Source organism: Mustelus asterias, chromosome 28 (genome assembly GCF_964213995.1).
Source record: "Mustelus asterias chromosome 28, sMusAst1.hap1.1, whole genome shotgun sequence".
NCBI lineage: Eukaryota > Metazoa > Chordata > Chondrichthyes > Carcharhiniformes > Triakidae > Mustelus > Mustelus asterias.
This window is the reverse complement of record NC_135828.1, coordinates 23,872,183-23,897,931: the sequence shown is the minus strand read 5'-3', so window position 1 is coordinate 23,897,931 and position 25,749 is coordinate 23,872,183. Positions and strand designations below refer to the sequence as shown.

At 48.5% G+C, this 25,749-nt stretch overlaps 1 protein-coding gene across 4 annotated transcripts in view; it reads right to left on the bottom strand.

The window, feature by feature from the left end:
- Positions 1 to 25,749, bottom strand: part of washc2c (WASH complex subunit 2C) — a 59,479-nt gene that overhangs the window by 6,819 nt on the left and 26,911 nt on the right. The window contains exons 15-29 of one of the 4 annotated variants that reach the window (XM_078199702.1): positions 24,330 to 24,389; positions 22,197 to 22,364; positions 21,105 to 21,214; positions 20,733 to 20,831; positions 19,006 to 19,113; positions 15,015 to 15,131; positions 12,461 to 12,639; positions 10,388 to 10,481; positions 9,156 to 9,338; positions 7,163 to 7,339; positions 6,963 to 7,082; positions 6,064 to 6,171; positions 2,974 to 3,078; positions 1,704 to 1,817; positions 717 to 779 (exon numbers count right to left, since the gene is read on the bottom strand). In XM_078199702.1, coding sequence (XP_078055828.1) covers positions 717 to 779; positions 1,704 to 1,817; positions 2,974 to 3,078; positions 6,064 to 6,171; positions 6,963 to 7,082; positions 7,163 to 7,339; positions 9,156 to 9,338; positions 10,388 to 10,481; positions 12,461 to 12,639; positions 15,015 to 15,131; positions 19,006 to 19,113; positions 20,733 to 20,831; positions 21,105 to 21,214; positions 22,197 to 22,364; positions 24,330 to 24,389 — 1,805 coding nt within the window. The remainder of the gene's footprint in view (positions 1 to 716; positions 780 to 1,703; positions 1,818 to 2,973; positions 3,079 to 6,063; positions 6,172 to 6,962; positions 7,083 to 7,162; positions 7,340 to 9,155; positions 9,339 to 10,387; positions 10,482 to 12,460; positions 12,640 to 15,014; positions 15,132 to 19,005; positions 19,114 to 20,732; positions 20,832 to 21,104; positions 21,215 to 22,196; positions 22,365 to 24,329; positions 24,390 to 25,749) is intronic. The other 3 variants (XM_078199703.1, XM_078199704.1, XM_078199705.1) reach the window with 3 other exon arrangements.

The window sequence follows — 25,749 nt, the reverse complement described above, 5'->3', positions numbered from 1 at the left end:
TGCCAGAATCACCATTGTGCCTCTGCCATGGTGCCTCTGCCATGGTGGCACTCTTATCCAAGAGCAAAGTGCCCAGGTGCAGTAATCCAGTCTGACACTCAGTGCAGTACTGAAGGTGTGCCGCACTGCCGGGATATCATTTTTCAGATAAGACATTAAACCGAAGGTGGATGGAAAAGATCACACAACACTGTTCTGAAAGGAGGAGAGCTCCTCCTGGTGTAAAGGTCAATATTTATATCTATCAACACCAGATAGATGATCGAGTCCTCAGAGAGTTTGCTCCACGCACTTGGCTGCCATGTTTCCTACATTTCACTGACTACAATTCTAAAGTAGTTCATTGGTTGTGAGGCACTTTGAGAAGTCCCAGTGGTCGTGACAAACATTATATAAACCTTTCTTTCCAAAAGCTAGTGAGTCAGATTTGATTTACTCCCAAAAGGCAGCCATTTCATAACCTGCATTCCCTTTCCCGAGCATCCCTTAATGCCCAACTTTCCCTCGACTTGACAGTTCTAAGCTGCTGGTGCCAGTAGAGCGAGAGCAGGCTTAGCGCAGTGCGCGGGGGCCCCTCCTGTTCACACTGCTCAGTGCCAACACGAGGCAGCACGCAGAGGACAGATTGCTGACGTCGGCGCATCATCAAAAAGCAAGAAGTGGAAAAAAGAAGAATGTTATTAATCGTGAGGTAAGTAAAGTTACAAAACAGTTACTTGGAGTCTTCCAATCCGAGAGGAAGGTCCTTTTGTTTTAATGGGGCTGGCGTTGGTGGCTCTCTGTGGACAGCCGGGGTCGGAGGAGGGGGGAAATCAGGAAACGAACATCAGTCACAGTTTTAATACTAAGCACCAAAAAAACTAAAATGTTCTGTACCACGATCGCGCACATTTTTAAATGCCATCATATGAATAACTTTGTCAATACCCATTTTCAATACAAAATCAATGCTATTTGCCGTACAGTGCTGAGGGCCACACAGTGGTTAGCACTGCTGCCTCACAGCGCCAGGCAACCAGGTTCAATTCCCGGTTGGGTCACTGTCTGTGTGGAGGCTGCACGTTCTCCCCGGGTGCTCCAGTTTCCTCCCAAAGACGTGCAGGTTAGGCGCATTGGCCATGCTAAATTGGCACTCACTGTCCCCGGGATGCGCAGGTTAGGTTGACTGGCCATGCTCAATTGCCCCTTAGTGTCACAAGGTGTGTAGGTTATGGGGAATAGTCATGGTAAATTGCCCCTTAGTGTCAGGGGGATTAGCACGGGAATGATGTGGGGTGAGGGGCATAGAGCCTGGGTGGGATTGTTGTCGGTGCAGGCTCGATGGGCCGAATGGCCTCCTTCTGCACTGTAGGGATTCTATGATCTGCAGCAGCCTAAGTTATTTTTAACTCTTGCCCGCTCGCGTGTTGCGCTTGTGTTCTGAATGTTACCAGGAAGTGCAAATCTGGGGGTGACAGCAAACACATGAGTCACGTGGCAACACAAAGTGACGCCCACCTGCGTTCAATACAAACAGTAAAAAAGTCTTACAACACCAAGTCTAACAGGTTTATTTGGTATCAGGTGAGTGATGAAGGAGCAGCGCTCCGATAGCTCGTGATTCCAAATAAACCCGTTGGACTTTAACCTGGTGTTGTGAGACTTCTTACTGTGCCCACCCCAGTCTCACGCCGGCATCTCCACATCAAAACAAACTTCCTTACTTCCTTCTCCTCTGCTCTCGGTTTGTTTGGTACGTCCTCCTGTGCTTCCTTGGGATGCTGACTGGTTTTGGTGGCAGCAACCGGTGAGATCACTGTTCCCTTAAGCACTGGCTTCTTCCAAATGGGAGAAAAAAAGAGAGATGGGTGCGGGGGACATTACAGGTGCCCTTTGCTGTCAGCCAACTTTCTACATGGCAGGGTCAGATCAACTCAGCAATCACTAGGGAGATCGGTCTCCAGAACCTTCCATGATTGTCTTAAGACAGAGGATTGTTCCTCCCCACGGAACAGCAGCAGCTGCACAGCTCAGCACAGCTCGTCTTCTCCAGCACGAGGGCGTGGTTAAGAACACAAGAACTAGGAGCAGGAGTAGGCCATCTGGCCCCTCGAGCCTGCTCCGTCATTCAATAAGATCATGGCTGATCTTTCCGTGGATTCAGCTCCACTTACCCGCCCGCTCACCATAACCCTTCATTCCTTTACTGTTCAAAAATGTATCTATCCTTGCCTTAGAAACATTCAATGAGGCAGCCTCAACTGCTTCACTGGGCAGGGAATTCCACAGATTCACAACCCTTTGTGTGAAGAAGTTCCTCCTCAACTCAGTCCTAAATCTGCTCCCCCTTATTTTGAGGCCATGTCCCCTAGTTCTTGTTTCACCCGCCAGTGGAAACAACCTCCCTGTTTCTATCTTATCTATTCCCTTCATAATTTTATATGTTTCTATAAGATCCCCCACCCCATTTTTCTAAATTCCAATGAGTATACTCAGAGTCTACTCAGTCTCACCTCATAAGCCAACCCTCTCAACTCTGGAATCAACCTCGTGAATCTCCTCTGCACCTCCTCCAGTGCCAGTACATCCTAAGGGATGAATCATCTGTGGATGTGGTAGCCCTGTTATCTGGATAGGTCAGGTTCAATGGCCTTACACTAACCATTCTTTCCCTTATAGGACGGCACGGTGGCAGAGTGGTTAGCACTGCTGCCTCACGGTGCCAGGGACCCGGGTTCAATTCCCAGCTTGGTCACTGTCCATGTGGAGTTTGTACGTTCTCCCCGTGTCTGCTTGGGTTTCCTCCGGGTGCTCCGGTTTCCTCCCACAGTCTGAAAGACGTGCTGGTTAGGTACATTGACCCAAACAGGCGCCGGAGAGTGGCAACGAAGGGATTTTCACAGTAACTTCATTGCAGTGTTAATGTAAGCCTTACTTGTGACACTAATAAATAAACTTTGCCTTACTTTATGTTTGTGAAAGTCTTAGAATTACCTTCTGTACCACAGGTGGCTTCTTAGGAACAGTCACAAAGAGATCTTCATCTACATTGTCTTCAAAAATACTCGTTACGGATGGAGGTGTCTTGGCAGCCCGTGCCTTCACATAGAAATAAGGAATTGAAGTGTTAACAATGAAACTTGTGAATTACAGAATATCTAGGTTTGTCCATCAGCTCTTGGCTGGTTTAAAACTTGCCGTCACATCACTAAATAACCCAATATCACTTAGGCTACCCATTCCAGAATTATTATAGTGCAGATGGAGGCCATTCCACCCACCATGTCTGTACTAGCTCTCTGATCGAGCAAATTAGCTTGGTGCCACCCTCTCGCCTTCTCCCCGTAAACCCCTGCAGGTTCTTCCTTTCAGATAACGGTCTGCTTCCCTTTTGAAAGCTTTGATCGAACCTGCCTCCACCACACTCCCAGGCAGCGCATTCCAGACCTGATCTTTCTCTACATCCGAGCTATAACTGTAACATTACGTTCTGCACTCTCTCCTTTCCTTCTCTATGAACAGTGTGGTTTGTCTGTGAAGCACACAAGAAACAATACTTTTCACTGTATACTAATACACGTGACAATAATAAATCAAATTAAAATAAAATCCCTCGCAGTGAGAAAGGTTTTTCCTCATGTGGCTTTTCCCTCTTTTGCCAATTATTTTAATTCTGTGCCCTCTCGTTTCACTAGTGGGAGCAATTTCTCCCTTTCCACTCCCTCCAGACCCCTCACAATTTGGAACATCTCTCTCAAATCTCCTCTCAGCCTTCTTCCAAATGCCCCCTTCCCTCCTCCAAAGGGAACAGTCCTAACTTCACTGATCTATTTTCATAACTGAAGTTCCTTATCCCTGGAACCATTCTCGTGAATCTTTTCCACACTCTTTTCTCAAGAGTGGTGCCCAGAACTGGGTGCAGTGCTCCAGCTGAGGCCAAACTAGCATCTTATACAAAGTTCAACACAAGTTCTTTGTTCTCGTACTCAGTGCCCCTATCAATAAAGCCTAGGATAACCAATGCCCTCTCAACCTGTCCTGCCATCTTCAATCAATTATGCACATCACTCTGCTCCAGTACGCCGAGAGTTGTACTCTTCATTTTATATTCTCTCCATGTTCTTCCCACCAAAATGCATCACCTCACACTTCTCCACATTGAACTTCATCTGCCACATAGCTGTCCATTCCACCAACTTGTCCATGTCCTTTTGGGGTGGCACAGTGGCACAAGGCTGCTGCCTCACAGCGCCAGGGACCCAGGTTCGATTCTCGGCTTGGGTCACTGTCTGTGCGGAGTCTGCACGTTCTTCCCGTGTCTGCATGGGTTTCCTCCGGGTGCTCCAGTTTCCTCCCACAATCCGAACGATGTGCTGGTTAGGTGCATTGGCCATGCTAAATTCTCCCTCAGTGTAACCCGAACAGGCGCTGGAGTGTGGCGACTCGGGGATTTTCACAGTAACTTCACTGCGGTGCTAATGTAAGCCTACTCGTGACTAATAAAAACTTTAAACTTCTGAAGTTCACCGTGTACCCTTCACAGTTTACAAGACTTCCAAGTTTTGTGTCAACCGTAAATTTCAAATTGTGCCCTTTCCACCATCATTAACATACATCAGGAAGGGCAAGGTCCCAAACTGACCCCCGGGGGACCTCCACTCCAAACCTTCTTCCAGCCTGAAAAATATCCAGTGACCACTACTGTCACTCAGTCAATTCCCTATCCATCTTGCTACTATCCCTTTTATTCCATGAGCTGTAACATCACTCAAAGGTCTGTTGTGTGGCACTGTATCCAATGTCTTTTGGAAGTCCATATACACCACATCAACATCACTACCCTCATCATCCTTCTCCGTTACCTTCAAAAGACTCCAGGTTAAACACAAATTTTCCCTTAAGAAATCCACGCTGACTTTCCTTAATCAACAGGGATTTTCCCATTTGACTATCAATTTTCTCCTGAATTATAACGTCTACAAGTTTCCCCACCACTGAGGTTAAACAGACTGGTCTCTTGCATTATCCTTACAGCCTTTTTGGAGCAGATGTGCAATTCCCCAGTCCTCGGGCACCTACAGCCAGTCTCTCTGCAATTTCCATCTCCATGTGCTTGGATGTGGCATCTCATCTGGTCCCGACGCCTCATCAACTTTCTAAGTACAGACAGTATACCCGATAACTCCTCCTTAGCAATATCAAACCCTCCTCCTGTCTGAATTACTTCCTCAGCATGGCCTGGGTAGCACCTCCATTCTTGGCAAAGTCAGATGCAAAGTATTCATTTAATACCACAAGCAATGCCCCTCAGCTTCCACGTGTAAAGCCCGTTATTGGTCCCTAATCAGTCCCCTTTCCTTCTCCCGTGTACTCCAGCTGGGATTGGTTGGGAGGGTGCCATTGTCGGCATGGACCAGTTGGGCCGAAGGGCCTGTTTCTGTGCTCTATGACTCTATGAACGGTATGCTTTGTCTGTATAGCATAAGAAACAATACTTTTCACTGTATACTAATGCATGCGACAATAATAAATCAAATCTACTCCTTTTACCACCCTCTTACGATTTATACACCTATAGAAGACTTTGGGCTTCCGCCTGTTGGTTGCTAGTCTCTCTTCATACTCTCTTCTTTACATCTCTCATTTGCTTTTCACCTTCCCTCTGAGCCTGTGATATTCAGCCTGGTTCACAGTTGCTGGGCTGCAGGAAATGAATGGCAGAGCACGGAGAGACTTTAACCCCATCGTTCAGTTAGGGATCTGGAGAGGTCCGCGCTGTGCGGGCAGCTGTAACACACAGTCCCATCCATCTATAAAAGCTAACCTCGGGGCCATTCCATTTGTCTCATTCCCACTGCATGGACCAGGGGAATCATTTTGACCAGCTCATTTTTAATCCATCTTGCCGTTTAGAAGCACTTGCTTCAGAAGCTGATCACAGTGGTCGCAGGCTAGGAATATAGCCATGAAAAATTCTGACAAAGTTTCCAGCTGAAATGTTTATCCCTTTATCCTATTACAGACTCCCTCAGCCATCGATCTCCAGCGCTCTATTGCAGATTGAAGCAATTCCGTTTGTATTGCCTTTGAGGTAAACAGATTGTCAACTCCGTCAAAGAGGTCACTGCTCGGAAGGTCCACGGGTCTTGTCGGAGATGCAGGTGGAGGCGGCTTTATCCCTGGCTTTTTAACCTGCCACATAATCCCAGAGTCAGGAGGTGCAAACGGAGCTTTCCTTCATTTCAGGTTAACACGGGAATACTTTCGAAGCTGCCTCCTAGTAGGAGGCAGACAGGGGAACCAGTGCCTAAAAACCGCCAGGACAGACAGGAATCAACCCCGCAACTCCCATCTGCCTTAGCTTGGCCTTAATGCAGCCACAGTCTGAAGCACCAAGAGGAGAGGCTCCCAGTTCCATAATCACCGTGACCATACATGAGTGCAATGTATGCTCGGTTCGGACAGACCATCACCTTCCTGGGAGGAGACACCCTCAGAGTCCCGCTGGAAATATTCAGACACAAACACTAATGTTACATGTTGCATCTTCATAATGGCAAGGTTCTGAAATCCAGCACCAACATTAAGCGTTGCAACCGTGACATTAGGGGCACCAAGCGTGCGTGTTATTTAAAAGGGTCACATGGTTTAAGATTTGATGGTGATGTCATTAGGGTGCTGCATACTCCTGTTTTATTTTCAGTCTCTACTCTGTGCAGTGCAGAGAACACCTCTTTCAATAAACTTCTTAGTTTGAATTTACGCGTGCAAACCATGTTCCTTTCTTTTTTTGTTAAAACCCACAACCTCTAACGTAGTTAGGACATTACTATGCAGAACTCAAGTCACATTGGATTCCCACATGTTGCAGACACATGGCACAGTAAACGGTGGACAGAATGTCGAGGGACGTAGTGAGTGATATATCTCATATATATCACACTTGAGTGACTGCGCAGTGAGCGACAGAGTTCAGGACTAACCTCCGGTTTCAGAGCATCAGCAAAGAGGTCAACGTCAGGGTCATTGTCCTTCTGCTGGTGTTGACTGAACAGCAATTCCTCATCCTGGAACACTCCAGTACTCACACCGCTCTCAGGAAGCTGAGGAAGAGAGAAATGATTGGGAGGCGGAAGGTCATCAGGCATGAACTTCTCGAGTAATCTCCTGCACTGAACTTTACCTTTTCATCGTTCACCAGGCTGCACCGGTTCGGTGTGTCCTCCAGATTCTCATCTTCCTCTTCATCAAACAGGCTCACGACGGAGTTCAGATTGCTCGGTAACTCCTGCTGTAAACCAGCGATGCTCGGTTCGGACAGTCCATCACCTTCCTGGGAGGAGACAGCCTCAGAGTCCAGCTGGAAATATTCAGACACAAACACTAATGTTACATGTTGCATCTTCATAATGGCAAGGTTCTGAAATCCAGCACCAACATTAACTTCCACTGCCGTACTAAACTCAGTCAAATAAATAACAAAATTAGAATTTACCGGTTACTGGGAGGTAGGAGGAGCTGGCCAGTCAGCCCTTCAAATCTGTTCTGCCATTCAATTAGATCAAAGCTGATCCCCATCTTAACTTCATCTGCCCACCTTGGACCAGTAGCCCTCCACACAACCGTAACAGAGAAATTTCAACTGACCTCCCGCTTGCCTCAGCTTGTTGGGGTGGAGATTCCAAATTTCCCCTCTTGTGAAGGAGGCTTCCTGACAGCACCGCGGAACGGTCGGGCTGATTTGAAAGGTTTTGCCTCCTTTTCCGTCAAGGGAAATAGAATTCAGCTCTCTACTTACTATGTCAGCTTCTCAACTGGGTGAATCTCCAACAACACACACAGCCCCAGGTGCTCAAGGAGGAGGAGTTGCTGTTCAGTCAACACCACCCCCCCTTAACCTTCAACATTCCAGAGTCCATAAGCGTGGTCTACACAACCTGTCCTCCTAATATAACCCTTTTAGCCCCGTGTCATTTCGCTAACACTCCGCTGAATGGTTCCTCTCTGTACCAGGCTATCCTTCCCCTCCACACTCTAAATCCAACCACCCCGCTAAGAAATGTGAGCAAGTCAATCACAACCTAAAGCAAGTGGCACAATTCAAGTGAGTCGGTCAGGGGTCCCCAAATGCTTGCCCTCTGTGTGTTTTTCCATTAACTTTCTAATCCAAAGTGGATCTAAGTCACCACACACTCTCAGTTTGACCAGGTTCATGAGGAGGTTCTGTCGGGCCGGCTGCCCAGGAGACCGTTAAGCTATCAGTAAAAATGCAATTGGTTCCTAAGTGCCCAAAGAGAAGCCATCCCTCTCCAGTTTGGCCTGAGAATCCAGCCACTCCCCCCCCTCCCAGCGTGACTAACTCCAAGCCGTCCCAAACTGGCCCAGTAAGTGTTTCAGTTATGTCAAACTGACGACTGTGGCAACGCGCCAATGCTCCCTCCTAAGACTTGCATTTATATAGCACCTTTCACAAGCTCCTAACAGCCAATGAAACACTTTGAAGAGTGGTCACTGTTGTGACATTGGAAATACGGCGGCCAATGTACGCACAGCAAGCTCCCATAGACAGCGCGATAACCAGATTATCTCCGTTTTGGATAATTGACGAGGATACGGGGAGAACACTCCCACGCTCCCTCAAAGCAGCACCGCAGGATCTTTCAGATAAACACAAAATACTGCGGATGCTGGAATCTGAAACAAAGACAGAAAAATGCTGGAAAATCTCAGCAGGTCTGACAGCATCTGTGGGGAGAGAATAGAGCCAACGTTTCAGAGCTGACGAAGGGTCACCTAGATGCGAAACGTTGGCTCTGTTCTCTCTCCACAGATGCTGTCAGACCTGCTGAGATTTTCCAGCATTCTTCTGTTTCACCAGGATCTTTCCTGTTCACCCGAGGGGGCAGACAGGGTCTCGGGTCTGACATCTCATCTGAAAGTTGGTAACCGCTGACAGTGCAGCACTCCTCTCCCAGGGCAGCGCTGGAGTGTAAACCTCGTTTGTGTGCTCAGGTGCTTGAAGGCACAACCTTGTGATTGAGGAGCGAGCACGCCAGCGACTCAGGTCACAGCCAACACTCCAACAACTTCCACGGCAACCAAATAAACAGCAGCCTCACCACCGACACCCACGTCAACAAAGGAAAGTATCCGACGCTCCGCTGACTCTGACCTACCACTTTTGTCTTACTTTGGTGTTCGAGAATGTCGATCCCAGCAATGAGGTGAGCAGTTGCCACTGGCACTGGTTTTGCACCAATCCCTTCTCCCACTTGCCTCTTCCCACCGCACCCGTCAACAGAGTCACTGTCCACAACGCTTCCAAAGAGTGAGGAGCCGTGGGGAGGAGCAGCTGGCTTCTGTTAAAAGAGGATTTTGTAAAAATGTCAGCACACAGCAGCCAGGAGCTTCAGCTCCATGGAGAATACACTGCAGAGAGTAATGAGTACACTGTCCTCCCCATCCACAGTATCCAAACTCACAGCAACACCCATTTTCCTGTCAGCCCTGCTCACTTTTCTTTATTCATTCATGGGACATGGGGCATTGCTGCGTGGGCCAGCATTCATTGCCCATCACTAATTGCTCTTGATGGAGCAATTAAGAGTCAACCACATGGCTGGACAGCAAATCTCCTTCCCGAAAGGACATCAGTGAACCAGATGGGTTGTTTTTTTTAAAAAAGAGGACAACTGACAATGGTTTCACGGTTGTCAGTAGATTTTTAATTCCAGATTTTTATTGAATTCAAATTCTACGATCTGCCGTGATGGGATTCGAACCCGGGTCCCCAGGGGTAATCATTGTTATAGTGTAAGGAAATAATGGCGCCTTGGTGATGGCCACACAGATTCCAGCCCGTGTCTCTGAACCCACTTGGGGTGGCACAGTGGCAAGCACTGCTGCCTCACAGCGCCAGGGCCCCGGGTTCAATTCCGGCTTGGGTGACTGTTCGCAGATTCTCCCAGTGTCTGTGTGGGTTTCCTCCGGGTGCTCCGGTTTCCACCCACAGTCCAAAGATGTGTGGGTTAGGTGATTGCCATGCTAAACTGCCCCTTAGTGTCAGGGGGACTAGCAGGGTGGGGTTACAAGAATAGGGCCTGGGGGGGGGATTGTTGTTGGTGCAGGCTCGATGGGCCGAATGGCCTCCTTCTGCACTGTAGTGATTCTATGATTCTAGGTGGGTTAATGTGTCTCAGGTATAAGGTGGCTTTGTCCCCATCTCATTTGGAAGCCAGTTATAGCTGAGATCAGTCGACTCCACACCAGGTCCATGGGTCACTGGGACCTTGGCGATCTGGTCAGCTCAGCCCCGCAGCAGGGAATAATGAGTGTTTATTTTTAAATTAATGAATGAAAACACAAAGGATGGCACTTTACTGCCAACTGTAGCCCAAAGCACAAATACCTGAGCAGCAGGCTTGCTGGCTGCTGGCTTCGATGCAAAGAGATCACCTTCATCATCCTCAAATAAAAGGGACACTTTCTGAGATTTCTTCTGGCTGGACAGAGAAGGGAAGAGGTTACAATAAAAACCACAGGTGACGTAAAGAAACTTGCATCTGACAACAATTTGAGCTCCTTTTAATGTCTTCAAAATCTCACCCCCATCACCTTCCTTAACCACAACTAAACTCGGAGCACTGAGTGAGGAAAGAGCAAGGGGAAGAGGGCAGAGAGGGGACAGGGCAAGAAAATTGTGGGGGGTGGGGGCGAAAGAGAGACAGGGCATGAAAACTGGGGGGTGGGGGGGGTGGAGTTGTGAAAGGGTCATGATGCATCTTTAAAGATTAAAATGTACACTCTGCATTCTCGACGTGTCACACCCACACATCTTATATTAGAGAGTGGAGTTTTTGAAAGGTAACTACGATGTGCAGGTTAGGGGGATTGGCCATTGCTAACTCCCTTAGTGTCCAGAGATATGTAGGTTAGGTCGATTGGCCATTGCTACATTGCCCCTTAGCATCAGGGGGATTAGCAGACTAAATAAGTGGGGTTACAGGGATAGGGTCTGGGTAGGATTGTTGCCAGTGCAGGCTCGATGGGCCAAATGGCCTCCTTTTACACTGTGGGGATTCTACGATCTACGAAGGCGAATTAACGTACCTGTTCAGGTTTCAGACAGCTTTTTAATAGACAGCACACAAAGAGTTAACAAGTCACGTCCAAAGGTCAATGTTTCCACGCAGCTGAACTTTGCAGATAGTTTCCACAACAAAGGTTATGTGCGTGGCTCGCTTTGGCTAACATTCTGAAGAGAACTCGTTGTAACGGAGAACGAAGAACCCACTTTGTCTGAGCTTAACCCCGGGGTCTTCCTGGAAGGCCCAATTAATCACCTCCGGCATTTACCAAGCCAGTAAGTTCACACCGAGCCACTCTGGGGGCAAGTACAAACACAAAACTACACCATGTACCCAAGACATTGCCTGGACAGTAAGAAACTCTTGACTTCTCTCACTTCTCTTAAAGATGGTCTTGGTGACAGTTGCATAGATTCCAGTCCTTGTCTCGAAACCCATTCAGGGCAGCACGGTGGCACAGTGGTTAGCACTGCTGCCTCACAGCACCAGGGACCCGGGTTCAATTCCCAGCTCGGGTCACTGTCTGTGTGGAGTTTGCACATTCTCCCCTTGTCTGCGTGGGTTTCCTCCGGATGCTCTGGTTTCCTCCCACAGTCCAAAAACTTGCGGGTTAGGTTGATTGGCCATGCTAAATTGCCACTTAGTGGTAAATTCGTGGGACGATGGGGATAGGGCCTGGGTGGGATTGTTGTTGGTGCAGGATCGATGGGCCGAATGGCCTCATACTGCTCTGTAGTGATTCTGTGATTCTAGGCGCACTGGGTTAATGTGTCTCAGGCACAATGTTGTTTGGTCCCCTCCTCATTTGGAAGCCAGTTACAGCTGAGATCAGTCGACTCCACACCAGGTCCAAGGATCACTGGGACCATGGCGGTCTGGTCAGCTCAGCCCCGCAGCAGGGAACCTGCCTCTGTGACCGAATGTTTGGGCATCTGTCTGAACACCACGTGACTCGTTATCAAATTTTGCTCATTAATGCTTCTGCCAAGTACCTTGAGATAGTGTACAACAATACAGGTACTATGCAATACACACCGTAAACCATACTCTTTACATCAACACAACATCTCTGCACTGGAGCATACAGATCTTTCTGGAATCCTCCATAAGGTTTGCTGACCAACATTTTGTCCCTCCCACTCCACCCAGTGCTCCAGGTACTAGGCAGCGCTTACAGCAGTGGCTCTCTCTGCTATTTTGTGATCTTAAACTTGGAAAGAAGGTGAGTATTATTGTACGCTGGCTAGATCAGATGGCCACAGGTGAATTCTTGGCCAGGACAGGATTCCTTCATGGTTTTGGCCCATTTAAAAGCACGATACATCTCTAAAATGTGCAACATGTCCCACTCAGCTCTGCTTGCCTTCACGTGCTGCATACTCGCTGATCCTCACCTTTCCTTCGGGGTCACACCAAATAAGTCATCCTCCTCGTTGTAGTCATCGAACAAGCTGGTCTTTTTCGGTATTGTGGAGGCCTCAGGGGCCTTGGGTGTCGTTTGCTTTCCCCACGAGGACTGTGCGGCCTCGCTGTCAGTAGCCTGGTCTGCCACTCCCAAACCTCCCCATTCGTCCTGCAAAAGGGAAACGTCCAATGAAGCAGCAGCTCGTGTCATGGCAGCGTTTGCAGAGAGAGATAGGTACTGAAGTGCTGGGACACGTTTGAGTGACTAAGTGATTACTGCCAGGTGCTGGGGCTAAAGGGATTTGAGTTGAGGTAATTGGAGGGGAGGGGAGGGGAAAACAAATGGCATCATCAGTGCCTTTGACTGAGAAAAATCAACTGAAGAAGTGTAAGCGTAACTGGAATAGTCCCAAGAATGAGGGACTTGAGTCATGAGGAGAGACGAGAGATGTCATTGTTCTAAAGCAGTGAAGGTTGATGGGAGATTTAATGGATGGGTTTGAAATTATTGAGCAGTTTTAATTGAGTCAATGGAATCACAGAATGTTTACAACAGAGAGAGAGGCCACTTGGCCCATCATGTCCGCGCTTGCCAAAAACAGCGCCTAATGCCACTTTCCAGGGTTTGGTCTGTAGCCCTGCAGGTTACAGCACTCGAGGTGCAAATCCAGACAGCTTTTCAATGAGTTGAAGGTTTCTGCCTCTACTACCCTTTCAGACAGTGAGTTCCAGGTCTCTAAACTCTCTGGGTGAAGAATGTTTTCCTCATCTCCCCTCTAATCTTTCTACCAATCATTTTAAATCTGTACACCCTAGTCATTGACCTCTCTGCTAAACTAAATAGGTCCTTTCCATCCACTCTATCCAGGCCTCTCACAATTTTGTGCATCTCAATCAAATCTCCCCTCAGCCTCCTCTGTTCCAAGGCGAACAACCCCAGCCTATCCAATCTTTCCTCATAGCTGAAATTTTCCAGCTCTGGCAACACTCATAAATCTCCTCTGTACCCTCTAATGAGGTGATCAGAATGGCACACAGTATTTAAGTTGTGGGCTAAATAATGTTTTATTTAGTTCCAGTATAACCTCCCTGCTCCTATATTTTTATATTCTGTACCTTGGTCAATAAAGGAAAGGATTCAATTTGCCTTCTTAACCACTTTATCCACCTGTCCTGCTACCCTCAGGTATTTGTGGACATTCACTCGAAGGTCCCTCAATTCCTCTACACCTCTCAGTATTCTCCCATTTGTTGTGTAATCCTTTGCCTTGTTTAACTGCTTCAAATGCATCACCTCACACCTCGGAGTTGAATTCCATTTTGCTATTGTTTCTGCCCCCCTGACCAGTCCAAATAAGGAGGCAGTATTTCATTGGACAGCAAGCAAGCAGAGCACACATTTAAAATAATTGGCAAAAATCAAGGGTGCTTAAAGTTTATTAGTGTCACAAGTAGGCTGACCTTAACACTGCAATGAAGTTACTGTGAAAATCCCAGAGTCGCCACACTCCCGGTGCTTGTTCGGATGCACTGAGGAAGAATTTAGCATAGCCAATGCACCCTAACCAGCACGTCTTTCGGACCGTGGGAGGAAACCGGAGCACCCGGAGGAAACCCCATGCAGACACGAGGAGAACGTGCAAACTCCGCACAGACAGTGACCCAAGCCGGGAATTGAACCGGGGTCCCTGGCGCTGTGAGGCAGCAGTGCTAACCACCGTGCCACCCGTGGGTGAAGCAGGGTGATAAGGAACATTACTGTTGGGAGCTGTTAGGCTCTGGAATGCACTGCCTGAGAGGGCGTTTGGAAGCAGATTTGATGGCAAGGTTTGAGAAGGAATTTTTTCCAATGTTTAAAAAGGGAAAGACATCACGGAGATGGCGGGGCGGTGAGGTGGACTCAATGCGAAGATTTTTCATGTTGGATCAAGCAGCCTCCTCCTGTGCTGTTGGTTCACAGTTTGAGCGGCAGACAGAGGAAGGAGGTGGCCACTGAATAGGCAATGGTGGAATGCAGCAAGGTGGGCAGGGAGCTCCGGAGCGTGCGGGTGAGATACCGAAGGCTTCGTCATGGCGACAGGAGCACAGAGCGCTCATCCTACCAGAGATGGACGAGCAACCCGGAACATGGGTTAGAGATACAGAAACCCGGAGGAAACCGAGGATGGAGATTTTGCAGAGTGCTGTGAAATGGGAAACTCGGTACAAAACAGGGCGATAGGGTGGCACAGCGGTTGGCACTGTGGCCTCAGCGCCAGGGAGATGCAGTGGTTCAAGGAATTCAATCATCACTAGCTCCTCAGAGCAACAAGGGATGGACAATAACTACCAGCCTCGCAGCAACACCCAAATCCTGGGAGTGAGGTCACATCAGATGAGGTATTTTGCCACTGAGTGCATGATTTACTCCGGCCTTGGCAGGCTATCTCGGTAACGGACTTGGTGTGGGATTTGCAACGCAGGGATTCCCTGACGCCACAGACTGGCGAACTGGGCAAGCATTCAGGAAGGTCAGGCGAGTGTAGGTTTTCCCAAACTCCTTACCCTGTCGAACAGCGCAGTGGGTTTTGATCCGCTGGCCGGGGGTTTAGCTTCACGGGGCTGCTGGGATTTCTTTTCCAGCGTAGGCTCCATCGCAGGAGCAGAGCTGAAGAGATCGCCCTATAAAACCCAGAGAAAACAGTGGCACCAGATCACAGGAACAGCATCAAAAACATAGAACATAGAACAGTACAGCACAGAACAGGCCCTTCGGCCCACGATGTTGTGCCGAGCTTTATCTGAAACCAAGATCAAGCTATCCCACTCCCTATCATCCTGGTGTGCTCCATGTGCCTATCCAATAACCGCTTAAATGTTCCTAAAGTGTCTGACTCCACTATCACTGCAGGCAGTCCATTCCACACCCCAACCACTCTCTGCGTAAAGAACCTACCTCTGATATCCTTCCTGTATCTCCCATCACGAACCCTATAGTTATGCCCCCTTGTAATAGCTCCATCCACCCGAGGAAATAGTCTTTGAACGTTCACTCTATCTATCCCCTTCATCATTTTATAAACCTCTATTAAGTCTCCCCTCAGCCTCCTCCGCTCCAGAGAGAACAGCCCTAGCTCCCTCAACCTTTCCTCATAAGACCTACCCTCCAAACCAGGCAGCATCCTGGTAAATCTCCTCTGCACTCTTTCCAGCACTTCCACATCCTTCCTATAGTGAGGTGACCAGAACTGCACACAATACTCCAAATGTGGTCTCACCAAGGTCCTGTACAGTTGCAGCATAACCCCACGGCTCTTAAACTCCAACCCCGTTAATAAAAGCTAACACACTATAGGCCTTCTTCACAGCTCTATCCACTTGAGTGGCAACCTTTAGAGATCTGTGGATATGAACCCCAAGATCTTTCTGTTCCTCCAGTCTACAGAACCCTACCTTTGACCCTGTAATCCACATTTAAATTTGTCCTACCAAAATGAATCACCTCACATTTATCAGGGTTAAACTCCATTTGCCATTTTTCAGCCCAGCTTTGCATCCTATCTATGTCTCTTTGCAGCCTACAGCAGCCCTCCACCTCATCCACTACTCCACCAATCTTGGTGTCATCAGCAAATTTACTGATCCACCCTTCAGCCCCCTCCTCTAAGTCATTAATAAAAATCACAAAGAGCAGAGGACCAAGCACTGATCCCTGCGGCACTCCGCTAGCAACCTGCCTCCAATCCGAAAATTTTCCATCGACCACCACCCTCTGTCTTCGATCAGACAGCCAGTTACCTATCCAATCGGCCAACTTTCCCTCTATCCCACACCTCCTCACTTTCATCATAAGCCGACCATGGGGGACCTTATCAAACGCCTTACTAAAATCCATGTATATGACATCAACTGCCCTACCTTCATCAACACACTTAGTTACCTCCTCAAAAAATTCTATCAAATTTGTGAGGCACGACTTGCCTTTCACGAATCCGTGCTGACTATCCCGGATTAATCCGCATCTTTCTAAATGGTCGTAAATCCCATCTCTAAGGACCTTTTCCATCAATTTACCAACTACCGAAGTAAGACTAACCGGTCTATAATTACCAGGGTCATTTCTATTCCCTTTCTTAAACAGAGGAACAACATTCGCCATTGTCCAGTCCTCTGGCACCATCCCCGTGGACAGCGAGGACCCAAAGATCAAAGCCAAAGGCTCTGCAATCTCATCCCTTGCCTCCCAAAGAATCCTAGGATACATTTCATCAGGCCCAGGGGACTTATCGACCTTCAGTTTATTCAAAACTGCCAGGACACCCTCCCTCCAAACATCTATTTCCTCCAGCCTATTAGCCTGTAACACCTTCTCTTCCTCAAAAACATGGCCCCTCTCCTTGGTGAACACTGAAGAAAAGTATTCATTCATCACCTCGCCTATCTCTACTGACTCCATACACAAGTTCCCACTACTGTCCTTGACCGGCCCTAACCTCACCCTGGTCATTCTTTTATTCCTCACGTAAGAGTAAAAAGCCTTGGGGTTTTCCTTGATCCGACCCGCCAAGGACTTCTCGTGTCCCCTCCTAGCTCTCCTAAGCTCCTTTTTCAGCTCATTCCTTGCTAACTTGTACCCCTCAATCGAGCCATCTGAACCTTGTTTCCTCATCTCTACATAAGCTTCCCTCTTCCTTTTCACAAGACATTCCACCTCTTTCGTGAACCATGCTTCCCTCACTCGGCCATTTCCTCCCTGCCTGACAGGGACATACCTATCAAGGACACCCAGTATTTGTTCCTTGAAAAAGTTCCACTTTTCATTAGTTCCTTTCCCTGACAGTTTCTGTTCCCAACTTATGCCCCCTAATTCTTGCCTAATCGCATCATAATTACCTCTCCCCCAATTGTAAACCTTGCCCTGCCGTACGGCCCTATCCCTCTCCATTGCAATAACAAAAGACACCGAATTGTGGTCACTATCTCCAAAGTGCTCTCTCACAACCAAATCTAACACTTGGCCCTTTCTAACACAAACCCTTCAACAACGCCCAGACCTACACCGATCTTTCACATACACACAAGGCAAATATTTACTGTGTACAGTAACAATGCTAGCTTCTGTAATCACACCTTGCAATTTAACCCTTGGGAATCCAGGTATAATTGTTCCATCCACACCACACTCAGACCATTAATCCTTTTTAAGACATGCTGCCCACTATTGCTCCCATTACATGGGGCGGCACAGTGGCTAGCACTACTGCCTCACAACACCAGGGACCCGGGTTCAATTCCGACCTCGGGCGACTGTCTGTGCGGAGTTTGCACTTTCTCCCCGTGTCTGTGTGGGTTTCCTCCGGGTGCTCCGGTTTCCTCCCCCAGTCCAAAAGATGTGCAGGCAAGGTGGATTGGCCATGCTAAATTGACCCTAGTGTCTGGGGGGGCGGGGGGGGGGGGTAACAGGGCAAATGTGGGTTACAGGAATAGGGCCTGGGTGGGATTGTGGTCGGTGCAGACTCAATGGGCCAAATGGCCTCCTTCTGCACTGAAGGGATTTTATGATTCTACTCCCATGGCATAGCTTCAGCATGACTTCTTATCCGCTTGTGTTAACAACCTGAGCTACAAAGACCAGCAATCTATTAGCCCTTTTGATGATATTATCATGAGCAGGGACGGAAAGCAATGGTCTATGTACATGGATCCAGAAGTCTTCTACATCTCCGCTATTTCCAGCCTCACTGTTCTATCCTTTTTAGAACAATGTATTTCGCTGCATTGAAATCCATTTGTCCAAGTTTGCCCATCTGTTTCACACTATTCCTTGGTAATATTACATGCCCACCTACACTACCTAAATACAATGAATACACCCCCCCCCCCCCAAAACCACTCATCACATCCTGCCAATCAAAGTACCTGACCTTTAACCCCCCCACCGCTCACTCTCAAATTGCTCAGCCAACGTCCTAACCAGATCAACAATTGGCCTTCAATTCCATGAGTTTTGACATTAGCTGACAGTCTCTCATGAGGGACTTTATCAAATGTCTTCTGGAAGTCAATATAAACAAAGGAAAGCTGTAACAGAAACAGAAAAACGCTGGAGAATCTCAGCAGCTCTGACAGCATCTGTGGAGAGAGAGAATAGAGCCAACGTTTGGAGTCTGGATGACCCTTTGTCAGGAACATTAGCTCTATTCTCTCTCCACAGATGCTGTCAGACCTGCTGAGATTTTCCAGCATTTTCTGTTTTTGTTTCAGATTCCAGCATCCGCAGTATTTTGCCTTTAAGGAAAGCCACCTTTCGGAGGTGAGAGGATTGAATACAAGTCAATCACATTTGTAGCCTTGGTCTGAGAGAGTTCATTATGACAGTGGGAAATTGTCAATAATATCCTCATACGATGTCCTCCTTGGTACCTCTGGAGATTATTTAATTAACAAGTGCGACTTTGGTCTATAAGATTGCACAATATTCGAAGAATGAGTTTAGATAAATTATTTTCTTTAAAAATTTTTTTTTTTTAAATTACAGAATTAACAGAAAAATTACCTCATCATCATCATCAAAGAATGAGATTGGATTCTGATTGGATTTGATCTGACCTAAGGATGGTTTTGATTGGTGTTGCTTTGAGGCTTTGTTTGAAGAGAACAGATCCTGTTATGGACAAGAAGGAGTTAGAGCCAATGAGGATCCAGAGGAGAAGCTGAATCTGCCCAACAACAACTCTCGCGCTTCTTTCCAAACCCAATTTCATCCAGAGAAGGAATGCAAAGCACTAACGACAAGGAGGATTATGGATACTTTCTCTGCACCTTACAACGATCCAAGATTTGATCGCCACGCTGTATCAATGAGCTCTAGTGCGATTTGGCCTTGAGAGGTGAGGCATAGAGGAAATTCAGGAAGCAAAACCATGTCTGACCCTCAACCCAGTCAGTCTGCAGGTGGAATTAAGGCAGGATGATGGGTATTCATGGGGTGTAATGGGAGCGGATTGGGTTGGTAATCGAGAACAGGCTGCTGGCGCTCACCGGCAAAAGCTCACAAGTTTGGTTCAATACACGAGGACAAGCTCTTGGGCGGCATGGTGGCACAGTAGTTAGCACTGCTGCCTCACAGTGCCGGGGACTCGGGTTCAATTCCGGCCTCGGGTCAGTGTGTGTGTGTGTGTGTGTGTGTGTGTGTGTGTGTGTGTGTGTGGAGTCCACACGTCCTCCCCGTGTCTGCGTGGGTTTCCTCCGGGTGCTCCAGTTTCCTCCCACAGTTCAAAGATGTGCAGGTTAGGTTGATTGGCCATGCTAAATTGCCCCTAGTGTTCCAAGATGTGTAGATTAGGGGGATATCAGCAGGGAAAATGTGTGAGGTTACAAGGATAGGGGCTGGGTGGAATTGTGGTCGATGCAGGCTTGATGGACCGAATGGCCTCTTCCTGCACTATAGGGATTCTATGAACCAACCCATGTGGAACTGACAACCAGTAAATAGGGGGAAGTGGCAAGAGGAAAGAAAAATAACAAGTCTACTGAATATAATTCATTCCACGGTAAAGAAAATCCAACAGGAAACATGATGGAGTTGAGTATTCTAGGTGTACAGCAACCTTCAACATCTAACTTAATTTTTATTCACCCAAGAGTAACGCAGCTTGGAACAAAGAGTTAGGTGTTATTTTTCTGCCTGGGATGGGGCGGTACAGTGATTAGCACTGCTGCCTCACAGCGTTCGATTCCAGCCTTGGGTCACTTTCTGTGCAGAGTCTCCCTTGTCTGCATGTGTTTCCTCCGGGTGCTACAGTTTCCTCCCACACTCCAAAGATGTGCAGGTTAGGTGGATTGGCCATGCTAAATTGCCCCTTAGTGTCCAAAGATGTGTAGGTTAGGGGGATTAACCAGGGTAAATGCATGGGATTACAGGAATTGGGGGAGGGGGTGGGGAAATGGGCCTGGGTAAGATGCTCTGTCGGAGAGCTGGTGCAGCCTCGATGGGCCAAATGGCCTCTTTCTGCACTGTAGGGATTCTATGATTCGATGCAAGTTATATATTGTGTGATGATGGTTGCTGCAGGAGTCAGAATTTCATCCAAGGCAGGATTTTGTTAAGAGTCCATTTCAGGGAAGTGGGAATTTTCTACAGATAGAAACAGAGCCGCAGATACAAGCAGCACCATCAGGAAATTATCAGAGGGCCGCCTGCAGTCATCACATGGGCCTCTAGACTTTCACAGTTGGTATCAGTCCAAGGATGCTGGGTGTCGCTATGGTCACTTCTCTTACCTGAGAGTCTTCGTCATCGGAGAATAGGCCCGAGGTGGTATGTGACTTGTCAGCAAGTTGCGGAGAGGATTCCACTGCTTCAGAGTGTGGCTCTGCGTTCTTGGAAGCACAACCAAAAGCATGCTCAGTATCCCAACAACTCAATTCCCCACCAAAGTCTTCCTCCCTTCCCCCAACCTCTGCCTTCTTTCCTTCTCTACTGAAGGGACCGACTCATGGGCCGGCTCCTAAATATCCCAAAGGACGTTCAGCCGAAAGGTTTTACATATAAAGTGCCGCATCGTGCACAGCTCAGGGTGGGAAATATGGAATGGAAACAATGTTGAAGTCAATCAGCGTTTGCACCATCGTATCACGGAGACAGTAACTCACCTGCTGTGCTCCGGGTCTCTCTTTGGCCGCTTTTGGTGTGATACTGGTTTCAAACAACCCACTGTCTTCGCTCTCAAAGAGGCTTGCCGTCAACTTGGGTTCGGTCGTGGCTGGCAAAAATCAGACAGGCAGAAAGGTTGATGCAAAGGCTTTGCAAAACAATCAGGAGGTCATTCACACAATGACCACGTTCAACTGCATTAAAACACCCAAACGCCTTCTGTTCAACTCAGAGATTTCAAATTTCACTGCTCGCCCACGGCAGGAACCGGATCACCTGCACTTTGTTCCCTCTTTATGAGTGTTTCCAAGCACTCAGTGAACCAGAATCCTCTGCATTACACAGAGCGGCACGGTGGCACAGCATGGCTGTCTCATAGCGCCAGGGACCCGAGTTTGATTCCCAGCTTGGGTCACTGTCTGTGCAGAGTCTGCACGTTCTCCCCGTGTCTGCGTGGGTTTCCTCCGGGTGCACCGGTTTCCTCCCACATTCTGAAAGATGTGCTGGTTAGGTGCATTGGTCGTGCTAAATTCTCCCTCAGTGTGACCCGAACAGGCGGCTATCATAGAATCATAGAAACCCTACAGCACAGAAAGAGGCCATTCGGCCCATCGAGTCTGCACCGACCACAATCCTATCCAGACCCTACCCCCATATCCCTACATATTTACCCACTAATCCCCCTAACCTACGCATCTCAGGACACTAAGGGCAATTTTTTTTTTAGCATGGCCAATCCACCTAACCCGCACATCTTTGGACTGTGGGAGGAAACCGGAGCACCCAGAGGTGTACTGGCCATGCTAAATTGCCCTTTTATGTACAGGTTAGGTGGGTTAGCCAGGTTAAATGCACAGGGTTACGGGGATAGGGCAGGGGGTAAGATGCTCTTTTGGGGAGTCGGTGCTGACTTGATGGACTGAATGGCCTCCTTCTGCACTGCAAGGATTCTATGACAATACCAAGGCTGTCTCTCTACGTTATCTCGAAGGTTACATGGAGCACAGTTCATGGGTTTGCAGTTGCAGGCCCGTGGCTATAATGGTGGGAATTGGGAAAGGTTCTATGCTGAATGCTAGCCCCGGATTTACCTGCTGTTGCGGTCTTCACACTCGATCCAAACAAGTCATCTTCCTCATCATCGAATAGCCCACCAGCATCGACCGGCTCTCGGACAGGGGAGGCTCGCGTCACTTTTTCTCTCGCTTTCTTATCTTGTACTCGCTCAGTAATCGCATTGGTGGCGAATAAATCTCCACCTGAAAGGGGAAATCAAAACAGTCACAAAGTGTCCCTGAACAAGCAGGGCGATTCGCCAGGAATGGAGAACTGAAGGCGGTGGAAATACTCAGCAGCTTTGACAGCCCGTGCAGGAAGGGAGAGGAGTTCGGAAGAAGGTTCACCTCCTGAAGAGCCATCAGGAGTATAGACACACAGAGGGACCTGGGTGTACAAGTCCACAGATCCTTAAGGTGGCAGCACAGGTGGAGAGGGTGGTCAAAGCGGCATATATCATGCTTGCCTTTATTGGACAGGGGATAGAATGTAATAGTTGACATATGATGTTGCAGCTGTATAGAACGATGGTTAGGCCACATTTGGAACACTGCATCCAGTTCTGGTCGCCACACTACCAGAAGGACGTGGAGGCTTTGGAGAGAGTACAGAAAAGGTTTACCAGGATGTTGCCTGGTATGGAGGGTCTTAGCTATGAGGAGAGATGAGGTAAACTGGGGTTGTTCTCCCTGGAAAGATGATGGAGGATGAGGGACGACCTAATAGAGGTGGAGAAAATTATGAAGGGCATAGATAGAGTGAACAGTGGGAAGCTTTTTCCAAGGTCGGAGGTGACGAACGCAAGGGGTCACGGGTTCAAGATGAGGGGGGCAAGGTTCAACACAGATGTCAGGGGGACGTATTTTACACAGAGGGTGGTGGGGGCCTGGAATGCACTCCCAAGCAAGGTGATTGAGGCGGACACGCTGGGATCGTTTAAGATTTATCTAGATAGCCACATGAACAGACTGGGAATAGAGGGATACGAAAGAATGGTCTAGTTGGGCACATGAGCGGCGCAGGCTTGGGGGGGCCGAAGGGCCTGTTCCTGTGCTGTATTGTTCTTTGTTCTTTCTTCAAAACATCAATTCTCCTTTCACACAAGTTTCAGCATCTTTGGGACTTCTTACCTTGGTCATTTTTCTATCTCAGCAGAAGCATTTGATGGTGGGGTTTATAAAATTCCTATTGTGTGCAGGAATGTTACAGGGAACTGGGCTGGGAATGAGTGGGATGGCAGTGAGCCCCGCAGCCGATTTCCAGATTGTGGCCCAGATCTTGCGGTCTCCGGATGGCAGTACCCAGGAGGGTGGGCTGCAGGATCCTCCCCCTAGAGGTCCCCCCTACACTGACTGCACAGCGATCGCCCTGGGAATTTAAACTGGTGTTTTGCAATGTCCAGCACCTGGAACCCGCGGACAATCCGAATTAGAATCAGAAACTTTGAGTGGTTGAGACTCACTTAGCAGAATGGCTAGCCAGGAAAAGGGAGGAAGACTGAAAATCATTCTAACTCCTGGGTAACAAGGCTACTGACACCCCGAACCCCACCCCGTGGACAACCATGCTACTTCCTCATCCACTTACCTTCTCTCCGTAGCTTGTCCAAGTGTCTTTGGGACACGTAAACTCACTGGAAAATGCTGGCTTGTTCTGGAACAAGGGAGCGAGGCTGGGCTTGCCTCACCTACACTCTGAGAAGAAAGAACTCAGTAGTTACCCACCCCAGGAGGTCTCGTTCCCAACCCTGGACGGAACACGTTGAGCTCCAGTGAAAGCCAAGGGACAACCTGGCTGCGTCAGCTGAAGATTCAGCCCAAACACTCATGGCCAACTGGACTCCGTGCCGGGGTAAAGACGTACAAACTCTGCCCTGCAATCCATGTGCAATTCCTGACCCCAGAAATGGGCCAATGTATCCTGTTAATCTTTTCTCTATCCCTCCTTCCACCCAGAAGCCAGTGGCTTTGAGCTGGGCAAACCTTCCAGAGACTGTTGTTTCTGAAACCTATCTCCATCGGCAAGTCTTGACAGCGTCGGCCATTTAACCGCATGAGGCATCCCAGTTAAACAGGAAATAGCTGCTGGGGGCTTTAAGTGCCCCGTGTGTGGAGAGTAAATTGCTCAGAAGTCCCCAGATCCAGGCTGAAGAAAATAACCGCACCTACCGGGATAAATAGAAACTGCTCCTGCTGGTACTTTTTTCCCAGATTTTCTTGCAGCAGGTTCTGATTTTGAAATTAAAGAAAAAGGTTTAAAAACGGGGAAAATCATCAAAAGGCGGCAACACAACCCCCGGACTCGGGAATAGCTTCTCGTTGACTGCAGGCAGGACATGTGGAAAGCTGTCTCACTGAGTTCCGGGGACAGACTGCACACAGCACCATAAAAAGCATCAGCATCAGCAAGCTCTCAGACTGACAATCTTCTCTGGGATCATTCGAGCCGCGAGTGAAACCCGCAATGACCCGGAGGGAAATGACTGTCCGCAGCACGGAGTTTACCCGCGAGAAAGCAAGCGTGTGGAAATGATCAGGGGAGGGCGAGTGCCGTCAAAACAAAAGCGACAGTTCCAGCCACAAAGCACAGATGCCACAAGTTACATCAACTCAGTTATCATAAAATCCTACAGGACAGAAGGAGGCCATTCAGCCCATCGAGTCTGCACTGACCGCAATCCCACTCAGGCCCTATCCCCACAACCCCATGCATTTACCCTAGCTAGTCCCCCTGACACTAAGGGGGCAAGTTAGCATGGCCAATCGACCGAACCTGCACATCTTTGAACTGTGGGAGGAAATCCACACAGACACGGGGAGAACGTGCAAACTCCACACAGCCACCCAAGCCAGGAATTGAACTCGGCTCCTTGGCGCTGACAGGCAGCAGTGGTAACCACTGTGTGGGCCATCGTGCTGCTCACTTACGCCCAGTTACGGCAGGCCACAATGGCAAATTAACACCAACTATTTGCCATTACCACAGACGCGAATGACAAATGCCAATTTCGGGAAGGATGCTAATCGCAGTTCATTAAGGTGTGATCACCTTGGACACCAAACCCCCCTCCTCCACCTATCACCCCTCCCTGCACCACCCGCCAGGTTGTGTTAATTATTCAGCAGTACCCTGAACGAGTTGAGCGCACTCCTCTCCTTCCAGCGTCCTTTTGTCCTTTTTGCACAGCGGGCGGAGCGGTCCAGCAGTAACATTCCCGCTGTAAGCAGCCAGCACTGTAACCCCCTCGAAGCAGCAGCAACAACACGGCAAAATACTTTGACACAGAGTGAGCAGAGTCTCGATCACGCCCCAGCAGGTTTAGTGCAGAGCCCTGCGGGGCTGGGTTAGTGAGCAGCACCTCGCGTGGAGATCTCATCCTGAAGTTTCAGGACGAAGCACCCGAGAGGCAGGACTTGGATTCAATCTGAACTCAGCAAGTGCGGTTTGAGAGCCATGCGCTGACACGGGAGGGAAAGCAGATTATTTGGAGTTCGCGGCAACTTTCCCACAACCTACATTCCAGATTTAATTACAGTGGGCCAACCCCCGGCAGATTTACTGGCACCCGATTAAAACGGGTATCATTTA